Raw genomic sequence first — 25,196 nt, forward strand, 5'->3', positions numbered from 1 at the left:
GAGGTGATTCAAATAATGTAGAGAAACTTTCCATGTCATAAAAATCATCAATTTTTTTCAAATAATTTTTCGGTTACCTCAACTTGCTTTCAATGTTAATCAGGAATGGAGTATGTGGTTCAGCCACATGAAATTAAAGAGGATTAACTAAAATAGTTTAAGCGAGTTGAATGAGAAAAATAGTGCATTTTGAAAATTAGCCAATGGGAGATAGATTTATTAAATACTAACCTTACTTTCAATGATGCACGTAGATGCATAACCAGAGCGACTACTTGCTTTGTTCATGTTAGTAGATGCAACTTTTCTATTTGCAACACCCTAAAACACACAACAGAAAGACTTAAAACTGCTCAAAAATGGGAAATGACAAAATAGAAAGACAAGTACACAAATCACGAAAAGCTAAGACACTTTTAATTTAAAGACAACTACACATAATGATTAGTTAGCATGAAATTATAGTGAAACTCATTTACTAGAGTATTTCTGATTAGCTGATTAATGAAACAGATGAGCAACTGAATTATCTACACTTCCTCAACTAAAGTTCAAAAATAAAAAAGCAATTGACCAAGCAGTCACCTAAAGTTCCAATAAACCACCATTCTGTTTTAAAACTAAGATTCATTCAATAAGTAAACCGTTTATCTAATCCATCAACAAGCAATATCTCTACTCTATAACCTTATTTCACATAGTCCAAAGAAGAAAGGACAGATAGCAAACCCATTATAATAAATCTAAGATGATGTAAAACACAATCCAAGAAGCTCAAGATACACCAATAAACAACCTTCAAAAACATTGAAAACTTGCCCATTATGAACACAACATTACCTTTAAAAGATACAAATAGACCCTTTTTCTAGTAAGCAACTTGTGGATAAATCTGCATCTATTTCAATTCAGCTTCAAGAACCTCAAAAAATGAAGTAACCCATAAAAGAAAGGGCCAAAATTTCCAAAAGGGAAAAGAAGCAACTACTACACTAACCTCATCAGAAGAAGAAAAAATAAATAGAAGCAGGAGCTATGCAGCCTCAGTTACTATACTCCCATATCAAATAAACAGACAAGTGAAAACCCATCCTCAGTTTACTATACTCCCAAAACAGTTCAGTTAAAAGAGAATGAAATTAAACATGCAGCCTTTACATAACTTCAGGGTGCAAGGTGGCCCTAACATTGTCCTTACGCAAACAACAGATTCATCTATAGAGAACACAAAGAAAAGCAAAAATAATGCCTAGAAATCAAGTTGAAATTCAAAAGGTTGGAAACCATTTTGCAGGAATTGCATCAATGACCCAGAAAAATACCCAAAAAACCCCCAAATTCATCAAGCAAACCAAGAGCAATGGAAACCCTAGAGGAATCAAAGTGAGAAGAAACATAAATAAAGGAGATATTCTTTCTAAATTCTAAGATAAACAACAAATTTGGAATCAAAACAGAGAACTACCAAAGTCGTTGAAAGTGTTTCAAGAACTACCTGTTTCTCCAGCTTCAAATGATGGCTATCGGAGATGATATGGTGGCCTGCCTTGAGTGGTACTCGATGTCGTGACAACCAGCTCGCACAGGTGAATTAGGGATGGAGAATAATTGAGCAGATGTTGTGAATTTCAGAGGAACGATTTCGTAAAGCACCAGATGTGGGTTTGAAATTACAATTTCAATTAGGTTTTAGTCCGAAACTTTGGAGCATAACTTTTGCAGAGCACGAGATTTGAGTTTTAGGGGAAACGAAATTTGATTTTGTAAAGCACCAGATGTGGTTTGAAATTACAATTTCAATTAGGTTTTAGTTTGAAACTTTGGAGCATAACTTTTGCAGAGCACGAGAGTTGAGTTTTAGGGGGAAACGAAATTTGGAGGAGGGAAATATTATTGTGTGCGGCGGTAAAAACAAAAGTTTTAATAAGTGTCTTATTTGTTAGGGTTAAGGTGTAAAAGTACCCGAGCAATTTTACCCCTAACGTCTAAAATGGTGCAATTTTACACCTAACGTTGGAAGCTAAGAACAATTTTACCCCTAACGTTGATAAATTGGGTCAATTTCAAACACTATTATAAAACGTATGAAGTGTAGATGACAAGATTCATGCCCGAGAAGACAGTTTCATGAATTATTTCTCAAATTAACCCAATTTATTAACTTTAGGGGTAAAATTGCTCTTGGCTTCCAACGTTAGAGGTAAAATTGCACCATTTTAAACGTTAGGGGTAAAATTGCTCCTGACCCAAAACGTTAGAGGTATTTTTGCACATTAACCCTATTTGTTATAATTATAATTAATAAGTATTTAACTTTTTTTAATACAATTATTAAGGGTTTTAATTTTAGTAAATAAATAAGAATAAAAATATTTTAATTTAGAGTTAATTAATAAGGAGAAATGTTAGTAAAATTTAATAAAAAAGTAAGCAAAGATTTTATTCTTATTATATATATTTTTAATAAGTGTATTTTATACCCTTATTAAATTTTACATATTAATATCCATTTTTCTTGTAGTGAATTATATAATTTGTATTTAATTTGAATTATGTAACTAAATTTATTATGTGTGTATTTAAACTTGTTTTTTTAGAAGATGTGTATATTTAAACTTAAATAGTAATTAAAAAAATTAAAATAAAATATATTTTAAATATCTATAAAATATTAATAAAATAAAATAGTATATTATATATTTTATGATTCAATTTCAAATTATATTATTTGAAATATAATTTATTTTATATTATAAAAAATATGTATTTATTTATTTTTAATTAATTAGTTTAATAAATTTCAATTGCATCGACCTTTTGTGTTGCCAAAATATTTAACTTTTACGCAACAGCATACAGTCGTTGCTGTAAATCTTTCATTTCCAGCAACCACATATAATTGTTGTGGTAAAAGCTTTCATTTATAGCAACCACATGCAGTCGTTGCTGTAAATGCTTTCATTTACAGCAACGACATGTAGTCGTTGCTGTAAATACTTCCATTTACAATAACGACATGTCGTTGTTGCTGTAAATATTTTTATTTACAACAACAACATACAGTCGTTGCTATAAAGACTTTCATTTACAGCAACGAAGCTATTGTTGCTAAAGCTGTCACCTTTTTCCCCCAAATGTAAGAAATTTACAGCAACAACCTTTGGTAATGACACGAAAATTTTCGTTGCTAAAGTCCATTTTTAGCAACGACTTCTTCTGTTGTTGCCAAACTTGTTGCCAAAAAGCAATTTTCTTGTAGTGAATCATCTTCGAATCAGACAACCAACTCCTCGTGTCTTCCGTTTCTGGCAAAACGTCGCTCAATTCGTATGTCGGGTGTATTATCGATGATTGTAAGGCTTTAATGACCTCTTTCAATTCCATTTCAGTTATCTTTTCGCGTAGATCAGCGAACCAGGCTGCCCACTTGTTAGCTCGGGCAGCGAGCTCTCAGTCTGATCGGAGGGTGTGGAGGAATGTTCCACCCCGATTCCTTATTGATGTAATCATCTCTGATTCAATATAGTTCTTTCCTGTTTCAAAAAAAAAAAAAAGAAAGAAACTTATCTTCCAACTAAAAATCGGAAGAAAACCCAAAACTTTAATGAAAAATACGAGAGTTTGTTGACAGCTAAGTTTAGGTACTTTTAACTGTTAAATATATACATTTCGAATGCATATAAAATAAATAATACTGTATGAATTGATTTTTTTTTTTTTTTGTTAAAAGCTAATTTTCCTAAACATTAAGAATTTAATATGTATCTCAATACATTAAATTGAAAGATCCATCAAAACTTGAAAAGAAAAATAATGCTATTTTTTTTCTATTAAAAGCATGTTTTAGCATGCTTTGTTTTCCCATTTCTTTCATTTATTCTTTTGGATATAGTGGCCAACTCCCTTACCTCAACTAATTATTTTATTTCCAACTCAAATTAATTATATTAATCACTTAAAAATTCATTTGACTTTGAAATTTTCAGGTGATTTCTGCAAATTAAATAACTTAATTTAATTAAATTAAATGTAAATAATAATATTTTAGGGTTTAGCATTTGACTATTAATGTTAGGGTTCACCTTTATATCTCTAATTGTTTGACCCTCTTTTCACCTAAAATCCTAATCATTAATTATTCAATATTAAATTGCTAATCATCTTCAAGTGATAGCAAATATAATTAGAATTTTACAAGTCAAAAATGTAATTAAAATCATAACATATAGTATAATTATATGTAGGAAGCAACAACGACAAGCTTGTATATATGTATAAACATATGTCATGATTTAATTAAGAGATAATTAAGATTTGAATAATCATGCTGATTAATTACAGGACAGATTAGGTACTGTATCATGTACTTATCATATGGGTTTTAATTAGACAACATAATGTGGATTTAGTATACCCCATAATAAGAAGGTTTGATACATATATACGAATTAAGGACTAATTTCGGTTTGTTATTATTTTTTTTTTGCGGGATGAGGAAGGCGTTTAAGTTCAGGGAACAGAAAAAGGACAAAAAGAAAGAAGAGTAGTTATTCTAATGTACAACCATTCGAATCGAAGTTCGGCCTTGCGGGTCTTCAATGAGAATGTTCTAGAGGCCTGCAGAAGATGCACCACACTCGTGATGTCCCAGGGAATATGAGCCTGCGAAATTTGCCATCAAGTCAGTGGCTTGATTGCCTTCTCGGTACACATGGGTAAATTGTACCTCGCAATCTCTATCCTTTAGTCGTTTACACTCATGTATAAGCCAAACAAACGGATGATGAGCTGTAATCTGACTCTGCATAAATGATATGACTGATTTTGAGTCCATCTCCACAATGATTCATCGAAATCCCTTACCCTATGCTAATCGTAATCCAAAATACAGACTTCATAACTCCGCCAGTAAAACCGAACCGATCCCTAAGTTTACTAGGTATCCACCTCGCCAATCTCCCATACATTCCCGAATTAGTCCACCCATCGAGGCCGCCCCCGGGTTACCCTTACTCGCACCATCTATATTAATTTTTACCCAAACTGTTAAAGGCGGATTCCATCTAATCAGCCTCTCCTGTTTCTGCCTCGGATTCCCCTGATTTAGTTTTCTACCTACAGCTACACTTTCCCATGCTCGGACAAAATGAACTCTGACAATAACTCAGACATCCCTCTTTCTTCAAACAGGCGGTTGTTTCGCGTCCTCCAAATCCACCATATTCCAATCGAAAAGATAACCGGCCACTCCATTCCATCCAACCTCATACGTAGTAGCAACGTAATCGAGTATTCCCGAATTTTATTGTTGAATTGATTTTTCTTTCATAAATTTCATAAAAACAGTTCTCCATAAATAATTAATTGTTCATTTATTTAATTTTGTAATTTTTTTTATGAAAATACATACATTATTTCATATATATGAAAATAGCAAGTATAAGAAGAAAAGTAACAAAAAAAAATTGATTATTTATTGATTTGATTTTATAATTAAGAGAGTCGCAAACTGATTAAGCGAAATTAAGGGGGTGTTTGGATGCTCATTTTCGTGCTTCTGTTTGCCTTTTCAGTTCGAAATGAAGAGTTTTAAGTGTTTGGTTAGTGACATTTCTGTTTGTTTTTTACACCTGAAAAGTAGCATTTTACAAAAGCAGAGAATCTCTGCTTTGGAAAAACAGCTTTTTCCAACCGTAAACCGTAACAGCAAACAGCAAAATCGTAACAGCAAACGGCAAACAGCAACAGCAACAATAGGTAAAACAAACGGGCCCTAATGATTAAAAATGTATTAAATCCATAATCAATTATATATAATAAAAAAAAAAAAATTGAACCATTGTTTACAAATTCACATAATCTGTTATGTCCATTTCAACATGAGATAAGAGGAGCCCAACATATATAAGAAATTATTATTTACATTAATTAAAAATTAGGTGTTTAATTATAGGATAAATTTTAAAGAAAAGTTAAAAACTAAAAAATGGATTTTCCAATATAATTATGAGGATTTAGAGAAGGATAGGTTAAAGATTAGACACCGACCAAACATCAGAAATTTTGTTTTTTAATTAGTTGAATATATTAATTAATTAATTGCTTCCTAAACCAAACTTAGTTATCTTAATCAAAGCCTTTCATTTTCTGATTTTTACTATTGTCGGTCTTTTGGGCGGCTGGATTCCGTCATTATGTTTAGCGTTTCCTCCTAGTCAACTTTTATTTTATTTTTATTTTTGTCCTTTTTATATAAAAAAATTATCCTATTAATTATATTGTACATCATTACTTATTATTATTTTTTTATATATTTATTATTTAATTCTTACTTAATTATTAAAGATAAGATAAATATACGCCTAACGACGACGGTCAGAAGTAATTTTATCCTTAACGTCCAAAATCGTGAAATATTACCTTAATGTTTGGAAGCCAAGTGCAAGACAAATTGAGGGCCCGTTTGTTTTACCTACTGTTTGTTGTTGCTGTTTGCTGTTATGGTTTGCTGTTCACTATTGGCAAAAGCTACTTTTCCAAAAAGCAGAGATTCTCTGCTTTTGTAACAGACTGCTTTTCGGATGTAAAAGGCAAACAGGAGGTCATTAACCAAACACCTAAAACTCTCACTTTTGAAGTGAAAATGCAAAAAGGAGCATAAAAAGGAGCAACCAAACACCCCTTGAGTCAATTTGAGAAATAATTCATCAATCTGTCTTCTCGATTACGAATCTTGTCATCTACACTTCACATGTACGTCATTTTATCACTTATTAGTAACAGATCACAAACACATGAATATATGTGGAAAAAAAGTATATTGTATTAGTTAATTATTATGTTTTGTCAACTATTTAAGAAATAATATAAATTTAGTTAATTAGTTAGATTAAATGGAGCTCTCAATACTGACGTCTTAGTAGTTGCCTCCCAAAGATGCAGGCCTATGCAACAATATTGCTAATTCAAAAGGCATAAATCACACAATTTTTTAATTTTCTAAATTATTAATAAAATAAATATTCTAATGAGATTATTTCACATTTATTTATTAATATATTGAGAAAATCCCTACCATATTAACCTACAAAAATCAAAATTAAAAGATAATCCAGATTGTAATATATAATTGAAAACAACAGATTTTAGTTCTTGTTTTTTCTTATTTAAATATAATTCCAACACTAATATTCAGTAATTTTTCTATTTAGCAGAAAAAATAATTAATTTATTTTATTAAATGTGTTAGGTTGGAAAAGTGTATTTTCTTTATTAATTTGAGGTAAATGGCGTTTGCATATGCCAGAAAGGTAATATTTTATATTGGAAAAATGGGGACAAAATGCATAAATATTTTTAATTATTTTTCCATGAGTTATGATTAAGTTGAAATAAATAAGTATAATATGCCAATTTATTTATTTCTAGAAGCAGTTACATCAAAACCATAATATAAATTAGGAACAAGATTCAGTTGGCTGGACATGCTGGCAAATGTAAGCATATATTGACTATATAATATAATATTATATTTTAATTTATATTTTTTATATTATTAAAAATAAATTAAAAAATACCCATTCAAAACCATTCATCCTGTGAAAAAAATACTCATTCAAACCCATTTGTCCATATAAAAACATCGAAAGTTCAATATATATTGCTCGGCAAAACACTCGTTTTTTAGAGGTTGACTTGCAGTAAATCGCCCACTAAATACACTCTGATGCTAAAATAAGTAAGATCGTTACGAAAAGTACTCTAATAGAATATGAAATTTGTTTTAAAAATAGAGAAAAGTGCATTTTTTACAAGAGTTCCCAAAGGGGCGAGATTACCTTACTACCCTTAGGTAAGCAGTCGCTCTGGAGAGTAAAGGGTTTGTTGATCCATATAGAGATGGCCATCTTGAGAGTGTCAGGCCCATTTGGGCTTTGTTCTATAATATTGTGGATTTGAAATAAATGTCCCCCCTCCAATGGTGTATGTTGAATCATTCCATGTGAGACAATGTTATGATAATTGTCGTTCGATGGCTTGCGTACTTATCATCCGCTCGAGTATGAAGCAGGTAATAGTCGTTGATCTTGCTGGAAGTTACGTAGTGCAGAAAGATCTTACAGGCCAACTGTTTAGTGTGAAACTCTTTCATTTCTTATAAGTTCTGATTGGATCATTCTTTTAGAGAACTTTAATCTTTTCAAATACGTACATTTCATCTTGAATTAAAGTTAGGTATCTTTTCCTTCTATTCTTTCCATTGTATTTCTTTTCCTGTACTTTGGCAGTGTGCATGCAGAAGTTTTTGGATTTCCATTACTCTGAGATATCTAGGTCAACTTCGAGTTTAGGCATTCCACTATCTAGAAGTGTGAGTAGTTCTGATAGGGAATATTTGGGTGCCAATAGCTCAAACATGGAGTTTAAGGAACTTGTGGTGGTTGATAGTCATTGTCGTACATATTTTTCCATAATGGACAGTTATACCAATGAGTTATTTGGCCGTTCCTTGTTTAGAGAGGCTAAGGTGACTCTTCGCCAGTTGTATGAAGAAATCATGTGGGGTGTGACCACCATATCAAGATTTTCTCCTGGGAGCCACTTCGACCATCAAGAGCACCCTAATATTAATGACAATTTACATCATGTGGAGACGGTGGTGAGTAGGCACACTCATGACGATGTCCCTATAATTGCCATTTCTTATCGGGTTAGGGGCATTTGCTTGGAGGCTCCTAGCTCTGAGGTTTGTGCCAGTGACCCTATATGTAACGATTCGGTCCGGAGTGGGTGGCGCCGGGGTAGAAGGCCTGAGCAAGGAGCGGACCTAAGGGATGGCGATGGGGGCAGGAATGAACTGAATCCCACATCGAAAATGGAGAGGGAGTGATTGGGGCTTATTAGTAAGATGTGAATCCAATACATGCAGACGCGTTTTAAAGCCGTGAGGCCCAATGTGTTGGATTTGGGCTAGAGCGGACAATATCTACATGGTATTGGACTAGGGTGTTACACTATACATCCTAATACATGTGTGATATACGAGGCACATTTCCAACAAGTCATGTGAGTTCCTCAAGAAATGCAATTGGCTCCCTTACAACTCACGCATACTGCTTGGGTGCAGCTAGTCGCTTTTTATCAACTTTTCCGAAGATGCGACTACTTTTAGATGGATACTCTTCCAATTAAAATTGTCCGCATACACTAGGACTCGAACTCTCTAGATCTCTAATTTAAACGACTTGAGACCCTTTAACCACTCAACCCAGCCTTATTTGGTTATACATATCCTCTCTTGGATAAAGCCTAACTTCACTTATCAAATAAGTAAAGATTGTTCCATAAGTAGGAGGCAATAAGCAATGTTTACCATTTAAGTTTCTTTTTTCCTTTATTGGCATGTGAAAACAATATTTGAAGTTTTGAAGTTTGAATAGCAAGAAGTTAGCTAGAAACTCCCTACAAGTTACGCCAAATTAATCACCCAAAACATGATTTGTATAATAATTAGAACCCCTAAATCGTAGCTTAAGGAAGTTGTTTTTATATTTTGTAGATATGCAATCATTTCCACTCATAATATATATGTACTTTATGTGAAAATATATACATCAATTATAGAACAAAATAACACCATTTTGTCTCTATATGAGATATTTCTATCCTATATTTAATTTGGTCAAGAAACAATTACTTAAATATAAAAATTGTATAAGAAATTAAGTTAAAGTGTGTAGGGATCCGTTTGTTTTATCTACTGTTTACTGTTTGCTGTTCTGTTTACTGTTGGAAAAAGCTGTTTTTTCAGAAAGCATAGATTCTATGCTTTTGTAAAAGTCTACTTTTCAGGTGTAAAAAGCAAACAACTGGTCACTAACCAAACACCTAAAAGTCTCAATTTTGAAGTGAAAAAACAAACAGGAGTATGAAAATGAGCAACTAAACACCCCCTAAAAGTGATTTATTCCATTATTTATATGTTTAATATGGACACTGATTTTGGTGCATTGGTACGTCAACGCAACATCATTTTCGTAAATATAAAGTACAGTCGGATCATTTTACTCATGGAACCTTTTTAAATTTGAAGGGATAATTTAATAAAATTGTCTCTCTAGCGTCAAATTTTCTACCACACAACATTGTTACAGAGATCATTATCGTTTTATTATATATAACAATAAAGTGAAAACACAATGAAGAAAAGAGAAAGATAGAAATGTTTATATACCCTATTAATAATGTTAGTTACTAGTAATTTTACTTCTAACGATATAAATAGTATAATTAATAATTTAACATTAACAACAATGTTATAAAAACCGGACCAGATTGAACCAACCGGTTGGTCGAACCTGCTAGGAGTCTAGTCTGATGTGGTTTTGTTGAATCTTCAATAAACTGGACTGACAAACTAGATTAGCCCGGGATTATATTGAGAACTGGAGGTTGGAAGGACCTCTATTTTAATGCGGTATTTGTGACACCCACATCATGTGAGTGTGTCTCTAACCTGATTGTGTTTCGACTGCAGTGATATCAGTGATACGCCAAATAATGTATTCAAATTATTACTAATTAGTGAAATAATTAAAGAGGTTAATAAAATCTTGTATTGTTAAGGATTAAAATTTCTTTTTACTAGCAAGGATAAGGATAAAAGTATATAATATATAATATATATTTTTATGTGATCTCAGTATGTGTTAAATCCATAGATAACTTAAAACTTTAGTAATGACTAACGTGTTTTACTAAAATAACAAACTGGTTTAATAATCATAATATATAATAAATATGCCTAATAATCCAAAATTAAGTATCTATAAATTATTTATTTATTATATACTTTTTAAGTGGTTTCCAACCTCAGCAAATTAAATTGTTGACATTCTCCATCTTAATTGCTAATTCTTTCAAATTAACAAGTCACCAAAATAAAATAAAATAAAATAAAGTTAATTCTTTTTGTTGATAAGACATTAGTGGATTTTTGTTACATTATTTTTTTCAAAATTTAGAATTGTCAAATTAAATTAAAAGTATAAAATTAGTGGTTATAATAAGGTAAGATTTAGTGGTGCTTAATTATAATGTTTCACCAAAGCAGATTCTTTAGGTTGGCAATTTGTTCCTAAAAAGAAGCATCAAAATAAAGAAAAATAATGTAGGACCTAACTAGGATTTTGATTTTTTAATCAAAAAAAAAAATCAATTATGCATAATTTTATCAAATTTGTATGCTTAATTAAAAAAAAAAAAGCAAAGTACAAAAAAAAAAAAATACTCATGGTTCGTGTTGTTTGCAAATTGAAGTTTGTGGTTTAAAAGTTTGTAAATAAAGATATGTGGTATATTTTTTCTACAAAACCAAGTATTATTGTTAAGCTTTGATCATTTTTAATTTTTTTAAAATTATATTTATATATTGACAAAACACGGATTTCAAATTCAAATTGCAACAATATAAAATAAACTTAAATATCAATTTAGTTTATAAACTGTCAAATTAGTAAAAAATGTAAAATGTCTAGCATATAATTTATTGTCTCGATTTAGAAAGTGGTTTTGTAGGGATTGTGTTTTATTGATTCGTAAGAATAATTTTTTTAAAGATAAAAACGTCTTGGTTGTAATAAGAACTTAATTGTGTAATTGTTTTACAAAATACTACATTTGCAAACTTTTAAACCACATGTAAATCATATGCATTTTTTTCGTATGTGGATGTTTTCAATGTAAATCAGGCTTCGGATTTACATGTAAATCACATGTAAATCAGATTTCGGATTTAATTTTTAAGCTCGAGTCCAACCTTTTCAGAGCCCGTTTAAATTTACAATGAACTGCACTGAATATTTTTAGATAAAAACATGTTAAGTCCAGCCTGAGCCAGCTAAATTAACATCGGGTTGCGTTGGGCTGGGCTGGACTTGATATGAGTTTTTTTTATATAAAAGCCTGTTAGATCTGGTCTGATCCCGGTCCATAGATATTTCCACTTTCAAGTGGTTATATCGATTTATTAGCACATCAACTTGTTTAAATTAAGGGCTAAGGTGTAAAAATACCCCTAACGTTTTGGGTCATGAGCAATTTTACCCTTAACGTTTAAAATGGTGCAATTTTACCTCTAACATTGGTAGCTAAGAGCAATTTTACCCTTAACGTTGATCATTTGGGCCAATTTCAGACACTATTATAAAACATATATATTTTTGTTCCTTATTCTGCATCAATTGCATATCAATTCGTTCTAAAAAAAAGGATTTCATGTTTTTTATAATTTAATAATAGAATCGGAGGTTAATATTTATAAATTCGGTGGATTTTTTGAATTTTTTTTATCTAATTCGTACAAAAGACAAGTGTATTTTATTTTTATTTTTTTCACATCCCAACATAAGTTTGTGACTTATTACCGATAAAATGACACATACGTGAAGTGTAGATGACAAGATTCATGACTGAAAAGACACTTTGATGAATTATTTCTCAAATTAACCAAATTTATAAACGTTAGGAGTAAAATTGCTCTTGACTTCCAACGTTAGGGGTAAAATTGTACCATTTTAGACGTTAGGGGTAAAATTACTCCTGATCCAAAACGTTAGAGGTATTTTTACACCTTAGACCTTAAATTAATACATGTTTCCATTTGTTTAAATCTCTTATTCTTTGTTAGGTGGTACTAAAAAAATTTAAGCAAAGCCTCTCTTAATAATTCTTTGTAAAAATTCGTTCAAAATAATAGTAAAAGAAAATGAATACTCAATTTATCAAAAAAAAAAAGTCAAATTACATTATGACCATTGAACTTTATTCATTTTAATATTGTGGCCTCTGAACTTTAATTTTTTAACGGTATAGTCACTGAATTTTACACTTTTTAACATCAGTGAGCACTCAACTTTAATTTACTCCTCAAAATAACCATTAACGACCTCAAAATCAAAATATTCAAGAACTAAAGTTGTTCATAATGACATTTACCATGAAACCACATTTTTTTATTTTCCAAAATTCCCTTTTTTGAAGCTTCTCTCTAAAAAAAATCATGTCTCCTAACCAAATAACACCTAAATGACCTCAAAATGAAAAATTTCAAGAATTAAAGCTCCATAGAATATCATTAACTCTTCGAATCTTTTATTTTGAGACCATCAACAGCCGTTTTGAGAGAAAATTAGTAGAAGCACCAGGTTCTCCATATCAAATGGAAAACCACTCATACATATTTTGACATGTGTAATATAGACCCACATATATTATAAGAGACCCCACTATTTTAAGAGTTCTTATATTAAGCACCAGGTCTTTCATGTCACTCGGAGGACCCCCAATTCACATTTGGACACGTGTAATGTGACCCCACGTAATAATTAAAATAGTGGGACCTCTTATAATATGTGTGGGTCCATGTTATACGTGTCAAAATATGTATGGAAGGTCCTTCATTTGACATGGAGAACCGGGTGCTTCTAATAATTTGCCATATTTTAATTATTACGTGGGGTAATACTACATGTGTGCAAATATGAATTGAGAGTCTTCCAAGTGATATGGAAGACCGGGTGCTTAATATAAGAACTCCGTTTTGAGACGTAGTGTCACACCTGACCCTAGACGACCTCAATCGGCATCGGGCGTGAAATAGAAAGATTATAATCAATACTTAGGAGTCTCCAATTTATCCAAATATTATTATATTACAATTGCAATACCAAAGTTCTAACACGATTAGGACTTAGATCTATATATAAGGATGCTATGGTTCTAATTTCGAGTGATTCGGACGGTCGAATATCCATAAATCAAAGAAACGGTGGAAAAACGGTTCAGGATCGATGAAACAGACGAAGAGGCACAGAAAGATAAAGATGAGAAAAAGAAAAAGGAAACTGAGATGGTGATGATGATGATGATGATCATCACGAAATAATTTGATATATATATCCAAATCTGGAAAAAAAATCCAGTTTGATCCTGTATCTTTATATAATCTTTTTAAAATTACCTTAAACTTTTAATTTACTCCTAAAACCATGAAATTAACTCCAAACTTTTCCTATAGCACCAAATTAATATCATATACCCAATAATTATTATATATACTAATATCAACATATAAATTCTAGAAATTTAGTCACGGACGTGACACGTTGAGTGATCGTCAGTAATAAAAAATGTAAAGTTCAGTGAGACAATGTTAAAATGGGTAAAATCCAGTGACCGTATGTGTAATTTACCCCCAAAAAATGATATTTAAAAGGGAAGAGTTGACTTTGACCAAATAAGACTCATGTATGGAGTACAAAACACAAGTAAAAGTCTAAATTACTCAAATGAGAATCTATCTATCTTTTATCTTTGATGAATTCATAATAATTAATTCCAAGAAACAAAATAATTAAATTAAATAACTTTGTCTTCAATTAATAAATAAATAATTAAAATAAAAGAGACAGAGAATGTTTAGATATCTTCAATTTTACTCAACCTATTGGGCCAGTGTTTTGCACGCTTACTACTAGGATTTTTTCTACACGGTTTTCGAGGAAGGAAGGAAGGAAACGGTAAAGGAAGGAAAGGTAAAGGCCAAAAAAATATTAATAATCCAAACACGGCGTTAAGCAACATCCTTAGTTCCCTCTTCCTTATCTCATTTATGGACCGTTACGCTAAATTCTCACAAATCCCTATTTTATTTTATTTGTTACTATTAAAATTAAAATCTTAGTTAAGTTTTGGAATGAGAATATTAATTCTAGAATTTTACGTTACCTTGAGCTGCCATATTCTTTGTTAATTAAATATATTTTTTTTTATATTAATTATTAGTATCTGGTAAAATTATATTAAAATGTTGTTGTAAATATTTAGGGCATATTTGGTTCAGCTGTTAGCTGTTTAATTATTAGTATTTGGTAAAATTATATTAAAATGTTGTTGTTAATATTTAGGGCATTTTGGTTCAGCTGTTAGCTAATAGTTATTGCGGTTGAAGTAAGTTGTTTGTTATTAGCTGTTTAATTATTACTGTTTGGTAAAATTATATTGAAATATTGATGTTAGTATTTAAAATGTCTAATATAGACATGTTTTAAATTAATCAATAAATAAATTATAAAATAAGAAGGATAATTTTGTATAAAATTATTTTTATTGGATTTTATTGAATTAATTCACTAAATTTTTAATTTGGTACATTTTACTATTTATATTTATAATATAATTCTAATTAATTTCTTAATAGAAATATATAATAACGGGTCGGGATGGGCTTGGAATTCAATTTCTTATCTTGGTTCAGCCTGGCCCGGCCCTATCCAATATAAATATAACGTGGGATAGACTGAACTTATTAGAGAAAATAATTTAATATAAAATTTGATTAGTCACAGTCCAAATCCATAAACAAGTATACTCATAAATAATAAAATTAAACTACATATATACACGTGGCATCGTGTAGATTTCATATTAACTAGAATTTCATCACGTAATTTGTACGTGCATGTTGAATAAAAATAAATCTAAACATTTCATCGAACTTAAAATCAATGTATCCCGTAACGTATTCTAGAATCTCGGAAACTATAAACTTTTGCTTTCTAAAACTAATATATAATTTCCACAAAAAAGAAAAAACTAATATATAATTAGTACATAATACGTAAATAAAATATCACTACAAGTTAATAAAGGATTACAACGCTACAACAATCCTTCCCGCTCTAACTACTCTCTATCAAAGTTTTCTATTTTATTGATCTATTTTGAAGGAAGTTTATCTTCCTTCTTCCTCCTTCCACCAGATTAGGTTTCCATATTTTTTATTTTTGCTATTTTCTTTTGTGTTCATATAACTTTTTAGATCTTTTATCTGTCTGAATTGTATCTGCTCTTTACTATTATGTCGTTTATATATTTTTCGGATTTAGCAAGAGCGGAAATGATTTATCTTATCCGTGATCAATAAATCTACGTGGTTGCAACAGAAAAAATGACTCAGATCCAAATGTTCGGTATAACCTAAATGATGAAATTTGGATTGCAGATGTTTTTTTACAGATTTGAATTTACGAGAAATATATGTTTTATTGTTGTTTTGTGTTTTTTATACAATTTAGGGTAAATAATTTATTAGTCCTCCAGTTTTACCTAACACACTGTTTAGTCCTCCTATTTTGAAAAACACATTATAAGGTCCCTAACTTTTGTCAATATTAACCCTTTGGTCCTTTTATCGAGTTTTTTTAGACTTATAACCGTTATATTTTAGCATAAATAGACATATATAAAATAACAGAGTAACATGATCAACTTGTATTGTACTGTGGTTGTCCTAAAAGCTAAGATATGTTCAGTTAAAAATATAAAAAAAATAGATAAAAGAACCACAAAGTTAATATTGGTAAAAGATAGGGACCTTAAAATGTGTTTTTCAAAATAGAGGGACTAAACAGTGTGTTAGGTAAAAACTAGAAGACTAATAAATTATTTACCCTACATTTTATGACGTTTTTTGCTTTTTGTAGTCATTTTCATCCCTTCGTAGATTTTGTATTGACTTTAGTCCATACGATGTTTTATTTTTACTTTTTACTTATTGTATTTCTCTTCATTTTTTGAAATAAGGTAAACTTTATTAACTAAGATCAGAAGCGAGAGTATTTTTCTTCATTTAATCTAATGAAGATACAATCATTTCTCTAAAAAAAAAAAATTAAAGGATTATGATGCTTAGAAATATGCATGGCACCATCGATGGAAGTGAAACGTAAACCATATGAAATAACAATTGTTAAAACGGTGGCATTTTATTGTTTTTTTCAACAGACATTTTTATTGCATTTTTATTTTTATAATCAAAATCAACATGTTAATGTTGGATTATTATATTCCTTTGGCTAGAGTAAAATCATAAGTAACATTTTGGAGTTTTAAAAGATAACATAGATGCTAACTTAATTTTATATACAGTAAAACATCTATATAGGAATACTCTATATAAGAATAACCTCCAATTTGTTATAAAAAAATTCGGTCCCAACTTGGGCCGGTTATAAATAAGAATAACCTCCCAAATGTTAATTGTTATACATAATCCAAGTCCCATCTTTAGAAACTATACCTCTATATAGGAATAATTATGTAAATAATGTATATATGTATTAAGGATTTAAACAAAATTTATTAAAAAATTTAAAAATTATTGAGATTAAATATGAGTTGGCACACAAATTCCAACTTTAACTATAAATTCTTACCATTTTCCCATAAAACTCTTTTCTTTATGTATTGGAAACTAAACTCAAAACTCTTCCAATTCTTTAGGTATTGGAAATAAAACTCGTAGACTTGATATGCTAAACATTAATTTGTTTTATTAATCTATTCTATTGTACATTGTGTATATAAACCAATTTCAAGCGACCCCATTTCATAAACTTTAAGTGTTGATTTTTTTTTTTTGGGTACCAAACTCTATATAAGAATAACCTCTCAATTGTTATACAAATTGTCCGGTCCCAAACGTATTCCTATATAGAGGTTTTACTGTATATAGTTCCAAGAGTGTAAATTACAGTGGATAAATTAATAATCTCTTTAAAATAATAATTTGTTCTGGTTCCGATTTAGACCAGTTCAGTAAATTTATACTCGATAAATTAATATCTCTATAAATTAATAAAATTTCATGATCCCAACATTATTAATTTATAGAGGTTTTACTGTAGTTGAGACTCCTAAGTTTTTCTAACTCATTTTTGGGATTTATTCCAAAACATAGATATAAAAATATTGTTTAAAATATATATATATATATATATATATATATATGTTTTTTTTTGTTTTTGAAGCAATATATATATATATATATGTTAAAAGAAAAATTAGCTAATATTTATTAAAAATAGAAAAAAAACTAACAGGAACAAGTAAAAAAAATCATAATAAATAAATAAATAAAATCCTAAATAAAGTTAGCGTTTTGCAAATTAAGAATTAGTAAATGTATTTGATCATTATCTAAAGGTTACGTACGTAAGATAAATAAAACAAAAAATCCACTTGCATGAATTGAAATATTTGATCTTATCATAAAGAAAAAAGTCATGATTATATTGATTTTCCTTAATTAATATTGTAACATTCAAGCATATATGACCATTTTTTTCTTTAACTTTTTATGATATTACGCAAAGATTTACGCCATCAAAATATCTAAGTTGAAAATAATCCAACTTTCTTTTTCTTTTTAAATGTGAAAATAAGCAAACTTATTTATGTTTAATTATAATCTGTTTTATGTATTTATTTGTTTGTAATATTTATATTTGGAAAAATTATATTGATCGGCTTATCATTATTCTATTTTTAGTAGATTGATTGTCGTTTGGTTACTCATTTTCATGCTTTTATTTGTCATTTCACTTCAAAATGGAGAGTTTTATGTGTTTGGTTAGTGATCTCATGTTTTCTTTTTACACCTGAAAAGCAGCATTTTACAAAAGTTTTCCATTTTTAAAAAAGCAACTTTTTCCAACAACAAACCATAATAGCAAACAGTTGGTAAAACAAACGAGCCCTAAATTTTTAATTTCTTTTTTTCAAATATTAAGTTCCTGATGTTTTTTCCTTTTGTCACGTTCAATTTTTAACTTCTTGAAAAGTCAACTTTAAAGAAACAGCCTTTTTATTCGAAATTTATATTTATAACAATTCAAAAATAGTATTATATATGTGTAATGTGGTATCAGGATAATATATTTTATCGTGATAGTTTTTTAATTTGCTTAAAATACAGTCAATTGATCCATAAATTTATTCAAAAAATTTAATTAGCCTTTTGAACATTTAAATTATTCTGATAACTCTCTTAACTTGCTTAAATCAAAGTCAATTGATCTGTTAGTCTATTGTGGCATCGGGTGTGAAACATGCAGCAAGCATGCACGTTTCTTCCATCTAAGATATTATAAGGAATGCCATTTTCTATTTAACACTACAAGAAAAAACACTATCACCGACGGCAACAATCTGTCGGTGATGGACTAATTTGCGTCGGTGATTGCTATCACCGACGGAATTCCGACAGATTCATCTGTGTCGGCGTTGACATCGTAGGTAAACGGCTGCGAGAAATTTCTACCGACGCAAAAAATTCACCGACACAAATTGTAGTCGGCGTTATGTGTCGGAAATCCGACTAATTTTAGTAGGTGACTTGCGTCGGAGATTCCGACAACATCACCGACCCACATGCGTCGGTGATTTATTTTTCAAAATATTTATTTAAATAATTCACCGACGGATAATCCGACCATGCGGGAATCGTAAATCATTTTTAAATTAATTTTATATTTTATATTTTCTTTTAGTCATTTTATTTGGATTGAAGGCAACTCTAGTATGTATATATATATATATATATATATATAAAAACACAAATAAAAAGAAGTTCTAAAAAACACAATTGCAACTATAACACTAAGCAATCTATCACCTATGTGGTTAGGAAAACAATAAAAACTATAAAAATTACACACATTTTTCAATAGCCATACAATACGTATATCCAATTTGATGCTAGATACATGATTCGTAAAAATTATAAAAAGCTCTCAAACTGACTGCATTGCTATTCAAAGCATCTATCGATAATACCAAAAGAGAACACGGTTACGTTCTAAGAAGATAAGCCACACTGGCCCAATATAATAGTAAAGCACACGAAGCAAAGCTTGATGAAACTCCCATCAGGCCTGAGATACCGAATCTCTAGCTAAAATTGGATTGAAAATTTCTTCAAGGTATGAACTAAAGCGTACCAGTTTTCCACAATATCTATCATATTCCCAAGCTTCCCTTGTATCAGACCCTGCCTCCTGCAAATCGGACCTATATGCAGAATAAAATTAAAAACAGAGTATTTAGTCAACGAAAATGTATGAAATCAAATGGATATTTCTGGACTCATGTAGTATGGTTTTACCTCAAACATCTTTGCACTTGATTCAACTTTCCATTCACGCACTTGATTCAACTTTCCATTCACTCTAGTTTGCAAAACAACAATCAAGCAATGATCCCCCATTAGTAATTAGAGGCAAACAAATTCATCATCCACATTAAATTTCTAATGACCTCAAGCTCCGTTAGTAGCTCATCATAGGAAAGAACATAGAAGAGGGTTCAATAAAAAATACATCTAATCATAGCAAGTATATGCAACATAAGCTGACTCACCCATATCTGTTAACAAAGTTAATTATCAATTTGCAAATGTTCTCACTAGTTCATAAACACTAATATAAAAAATGTTTCACTTCTAATCACTCAAAATGTTCAACTCATACAAGTCTTAGTAAACGGATTAAAAAAAACTAATAAGCCATACCTGCAGATTTTTTCCCTCTCTGATAAATGGTAGATCAAATAACCTGCTTGAATAATCATTTTCAGCAAACCCTGTTATACCAGGCAAGTCATAATCTCTTCTTTTTATCTTGAAATTAATACAGGAAGCATCATAAGCATGTTCAGAAGGATTCAAAGATGAACCATTTTCGTATAAAACTCTATTATTATCTGAATACTAGAATACACTAATTGCATAGATCAAAAGCCATATGAAATTTAGAAATTGCTTTCAGAAAAATTCTAAATATGGTATTTTATGCCTTGAAAGAAGAAATTTTGTTTTTACATTAAAAAGTGCAATAACACAATATCCAGAGATTAGACTAGGCTTTCATTTTTGGACAAATACCAAATTTTTACCATTAAATACATTCAAACATGGACACATATTAAATTAGGCTTTTGTTTTTTGAATGATGAACAAATTTGTAACATTAAACACATTCAACATGGACTCAGAGATTAAATTAGGCTTTAATAATACTTCATCAAATTGTACAATGAGGGAATACTAAACAATGATAGGACAACCAGGAAGTATGATACATAGCAGGAGCTACTTTACAATCATAACTACACCCTTCATTCTAACTTTATGTATACTAAGTGCTTGTTAAAGCTCAACACTTGCACTAGCAATTTTCTAGAAAATTGCAGTGTCCAAATATTGGGTATGGAACTTATTCGCATCAGGGACAATAGGGGCAGTGTAAATAAAACCAGAAAGAAACTGTATAATGTCTAGCTAAATATCGATTTCTTCATGCCAATATCAAGGTTCTCTTTCCCCCATATTTTCCAAATTATCTTCTGAAACAAACATCGTGGTACTTTCTCCTATCAACGTTTCAAAGTTAGTAGTCTAGCTTATCATTCTTTCCTGTGTTTGAAATATAAAAGTTCAAGGACCAAATGTAATAAATATGAAGTTGTGAGGCTCAATAGAACGAACATGCCAAGTTCAAGGACTTAAAGTTGCATTTAGTAGCTTTTGTGTTCCAGATACATAATTTATACACTCCAACTTGATTTATCAAGAAATGAACTAGTTAAATGAAGACTTCGTCAGACAGCTCATTAATCTCTTGAAAAGATTGGCAGCATTAATCACTGAAACTATAAGTATAAGAAGCATGTAGAACTTAATAACAAAAGGAAACTTAAAATGAAGGGTTAAAAGTTACCAGTTATGGTTTAGTGAATTTCTTTTTTGTCTTCTTACTTGTCATTAGTCTTGCCAATTCGTGCTCGGGTTCTGGGAATGCTGTTTCTGAATAAGTTCTGAAGCTTAACCTCTTCCTCTACCTCTCTTGTTGGCTTGAAAACCTCAGTAACAGAGGGATCCAATACATCAATTGAGCTTTGAAGAGACACTCCCATGGCCACGGCCTCATCCCATAGCTCTCTACCTTTCTCATAGTTCCCTCCTCTACAAAGCTTTGGTATCAGCACATCATATATTGGCCCGTAACCACCCATTGCACTTCTCTTCATGGATTCAAACAACTTAAGAGCAAAATTCACCCTCTCAACTCCACAAAGAACACCAATCAAGTCGTAATAGAACTTTCGATCTGGTACACTCCCTAACTGGACAATGAACATATGAAGTACCCAACAGGTTATAAAAGATGGCATATATTCAACTCAGCTTGCATAAAATAAAAGTGAAAAAATCATGTATTATATCAGGATAACATTTAGGGTTGACCTTACTCGCTCACCATCGAAACAATTACATCTTTATGAAAGGCTTAATTAGAAGAACAATAAGAAGAAGAGGCCAATGAGCTGCTTTTGTTACCTTGGCTTGTTGTAGACGACTGAAAATCAGAAAATGGGAGCTGCAATTTCCTTCTTCGCAGCAACCCGCGGCTAGATTTCAGAGAGGAGGTGACGCCGAGGCGGTGGATTTCAGAGAGGACCTGTGTATAAAATCTGAGACCAGGTGAGAAGGTTGTTGTCGGTCAGTCGAATCATTGTTTACCACCACTGTGTGTAATTCTCACCGTCGATCGAATGGTGGAATGGAGGATTTTGGGAGGCAGAGTTGGGGAAGAAGGAAGAACGCAGCCAAGCCAGCCACCAAAGGCAGAAATAAAGATAAACCTAAAAAAAAACAGATGCTTATATACGATCTCTGGAAGCTTCTCAAACCCTATTTTTTTTAGGGTAAATTTTTTAGTTCGGTTTGAGTCAAAAGAGGGCTTTTTATACTTTTTAAATTTTTAGGAAATCGTTTTATTTTTTTATTAAAGGATACGATGTAAAAAAATAACTTTAACATTTGTATAGGAGCAATTTTACCTTTAAAGTCTAAAATAGTGCGATTTTTGCCCTTAAAGTTGGAAAGTCGGGTCAATTTCAGATATTATATTCCTTATTTTGCACCACTTGGATATCAGTTGGTTCTAAAAAATATTTCATTTATTTTGTGATTTAATAATAGAATTAGAGGTTAAAATCTATAAATTCGGTGAAATATTTGATTTTTTTGTTCAGCTCATACAAAAGACAGTATATTTTTTAATTTTTTTATAAAAAAATTTACGTCTAATTATATGTTTGTGAAGTGTTACAAATTAGTGATAAAATTACGTACATATGAAGTGTAGATGGAAAAATTCATTATCGAGACGTCAGTTTAATAAATTATTTCTCAAATTGATCCAATTTGTCAACTTTAGGGATAAAGGTACTCTTGACTACCAAAGTTATGAGTAAAATTGCACCATTTTAGACTATAGGGGTAAAATTCCTCCTCGTTATAAATGTTAAGAGTATTTTTACACCTTATCCTTTTATCAAATATTTTGGAAATTATAAATTATAAATATATATTATTTTATTCACCGACACACTTTCGTCGGTGATTAAAATAAATATGTCGGTGATATCACCAACATTATTCAACACCGACTAATTGTGTTGGTAATGCGAGCGGGAATTATCCCGCCACATATCACCGACACATTATTCGATTGTGTAGGAGAATGTGTAGGTGATTTCCGATGGAAATTTTGTGTCGGTATTCCCTCGGTATTTCCTACACATATACTTGTCTCGGTCAATTCCGTCGGTGATACTGATTTTTCTTGTAGTGTAATAACGGCTTGAATTCTGAAATCCCTAATCTTTCACTCAAAATTCTAAACAATAACGATAACCATTTCTTGCGTTTTCTCTTGTGTTCTTTTAGGTTCTTCTCTTATCTCCTGAAATTGCTTTTTCTCTTATGTTCTGAAATCATTTCTTCTCTTGTATTCTGGCTTTATTCTCTTGAAATCGTTCCTTTTTGTTAGTTTGGGTTTATTCTCTTCTTTTCTTTTCTAATTTGATTGTTTGTTGGACATTATTGGATTTGGTCTCTTGAAATCGTATCTTCTCTTAGTTGAATATTTTGGTTTTCTATGTTTCGTGAATAAGAAGATTTGGAGAGTTCCAATGATAAAAATTTCAAATGTCATTTACTAGTATAAAAACAGACTCGAAATTGTTTACTCCAAACTTGAAAGTAATTGTTTGGGATTTTTACTGATTGATTTAGTGATTGAAGACATTAAAGCTCTTCGTTGAAGCAGCCTACCTTTTTTACTAGCCAACGTTGTGTGGGCCACACTCAATGGACCTGTTTGACTAGCTAACAATGTGTGGGCAACACTCATAGGCTCCAATCTGTGTTATATCTATCAAGTGATCAATTGACTATGTTTTAAATAAGTTGATGAGACTATTAAAACAATTTGAAAGTTTAGGGAGCCAATTAAGTTTTTTGGATAAGTTCAGAGATCAATTGACTAGGTTAGGTAAGTTGAGAGGGCTTTCGGGATAACATGAAAGTTCAGGAAGTAAATCAATGACTTTTTTAATAAGTTGATGGGGCAATTGATGTATTAAGCCTAGTTTATACATAGCGATTTTGTAATTTCGGCAAGTTGTGGATTTTTGTATGTTTTGGTCAAATTTGATGGTGCAGTGGTGATTTTGTAATTTCTGTAAGTTGTTTTGTTTCGAATGTTTCGGTCAAATTCGAAAATTTGTAATTAATTATAATTAATTTAGTAAATTCCTGAATACTGAAACTCCACAACTTGTAAAAATTACAAAATTGACACTCCGTCACTAATATATATATATATATATATAATGAAAATAAAGTTAATTGAAATATTAACCATAGCTAGCCTCTACCACACAAATCCACTCGAAAGGTAAGATAAGATTTACGAAACTATTTCTATTCCACCCACTCCATATCTTACCTTATCTCTTTCCTTACCTATTTTATTTTATTTTTCATCTAATATTCTTTTTATGGATGACGATTTATATTTATACGTAATTTCACTTTAAATTAAATAAATAAATAAACTCACCATATATTGTCTAAATACAATGAAAATGGAATTTGGATTTTCATTGAATAAATTAATTTTTTCTTTTTGCATCCATACAAATTTGTTTATTTGTCATTAATAATAATTTCAAACTAAAAAATCAATAACTTGCTTATATAGGCAAATTTGTATTTCTAAGCTTTGTAGGGCCCGTTTTGATTCACATAATCATGTTTGCTGTTACTGTTAGTTGTTTGATGTTTAGAGTATTATTTAAAATCTTAAAAGTAGTTGTTTCGGAATTTTATTATACAATTGTATCTTATGTTTAAAATTAAAATGCAAAAAATAGTTCCAAATAATGAAAACAAATGGTGACGTAGTAATTTAGGGTACGTTTGTTTTAGCCGTTCCTATTCGTTGTTT

The 25,196-nt window shown here is 30.5% G+C and overlaps 1 protein-coding gene across 5 annotated transcripts; it reads right to left on the reverse strand.

The window, feature by feature from the left end:
• Nucleotides 1-19,510: 19,510 nt before the first annotated feature.
• Nucleotides 19,511-22,519, reverse strand: LOC136231334 (pentatricopeptide repeat-containing protein At5g61370, mitochondrial-like). Of its 5 annotated transcripts, XM_066020681.1 has the most exons (6): nt 22,443-22,519; nt 22,238-22,358; nt 21,656-22,023; nt 20,411-20,453; nt 20,006-20,069; nt 19,511-19,911 (listed from the first exon to the last, which is right to left on the reverse strand). In XM_066020681.1, exons 3-5 carry the CDS (start codon nt 21,925-21,927, stop codon nt 20,040-20,042), a joined length of 345 nt encoding a protein of 114 aa, XP_065876753.1. In that variant the 5' UTR covers nt 21,928-22,023; nt 22,238-22,358; nt 22,443-22,519; the 3' UTR covers nt 19,511-19,911; nt 20,006-20,039. The 5 variants fall into 5 exon arrangements, 2 of the variants coding, with proteins under 2 accessions (XP_065876753.1, XP_065876752.1); XR_010689760.1 differs by having other exon boundaries at nt 20,411-20,481; nt 22,238-22,517; XR_010689759.1 differs by having other exon boundaries at nt 21,618-22,023; nt 22,238-22,517.
• Between the last annotated feature and the right edge of the window lie 2,677 nt (nt 22,520-25,196).

The sequence above is a fragment of the Euphorbia lathyris genome, chromosome 5 (genome assembly GCF_963576675.1).
Source record: "Euphorbia lathyris chromosome 5, ddEupLath1.1, whole genome shotgun sequence".
NCBI classification, from domain to species: Eukaryota; Viridiplantae; Streptophyta; class Magnoliopsida; order Malpighiales; family Euphorbiaceae; genus Euphorbia; species Euphorbia lathyris.

Bases quoted from the DNA above. Each gene is read 5' to 3' on its own strand.
- LOC136231334 (XM_066020681.1), bottom strand. From the start codon at position 21,927: ATGAAGAGAAGTGCAATGGGTGGTTACGGGCCAATATATGATGTGCTG. The intron at 20,454-21,655 runs GTAAGAAGACAA...TTATTCAAGCAG, and splicing joins ATTGGCAAGACTAATGACAA to GTTATTTGATCTACCATTTA. The intron at 20,070-20,410 runs GTATGGCTTATT...TTTGCAAACTAG, and splicing joins GAGAGGGAAAAAATCTGCAG to AGTGAATGGAAAGTTGAATC.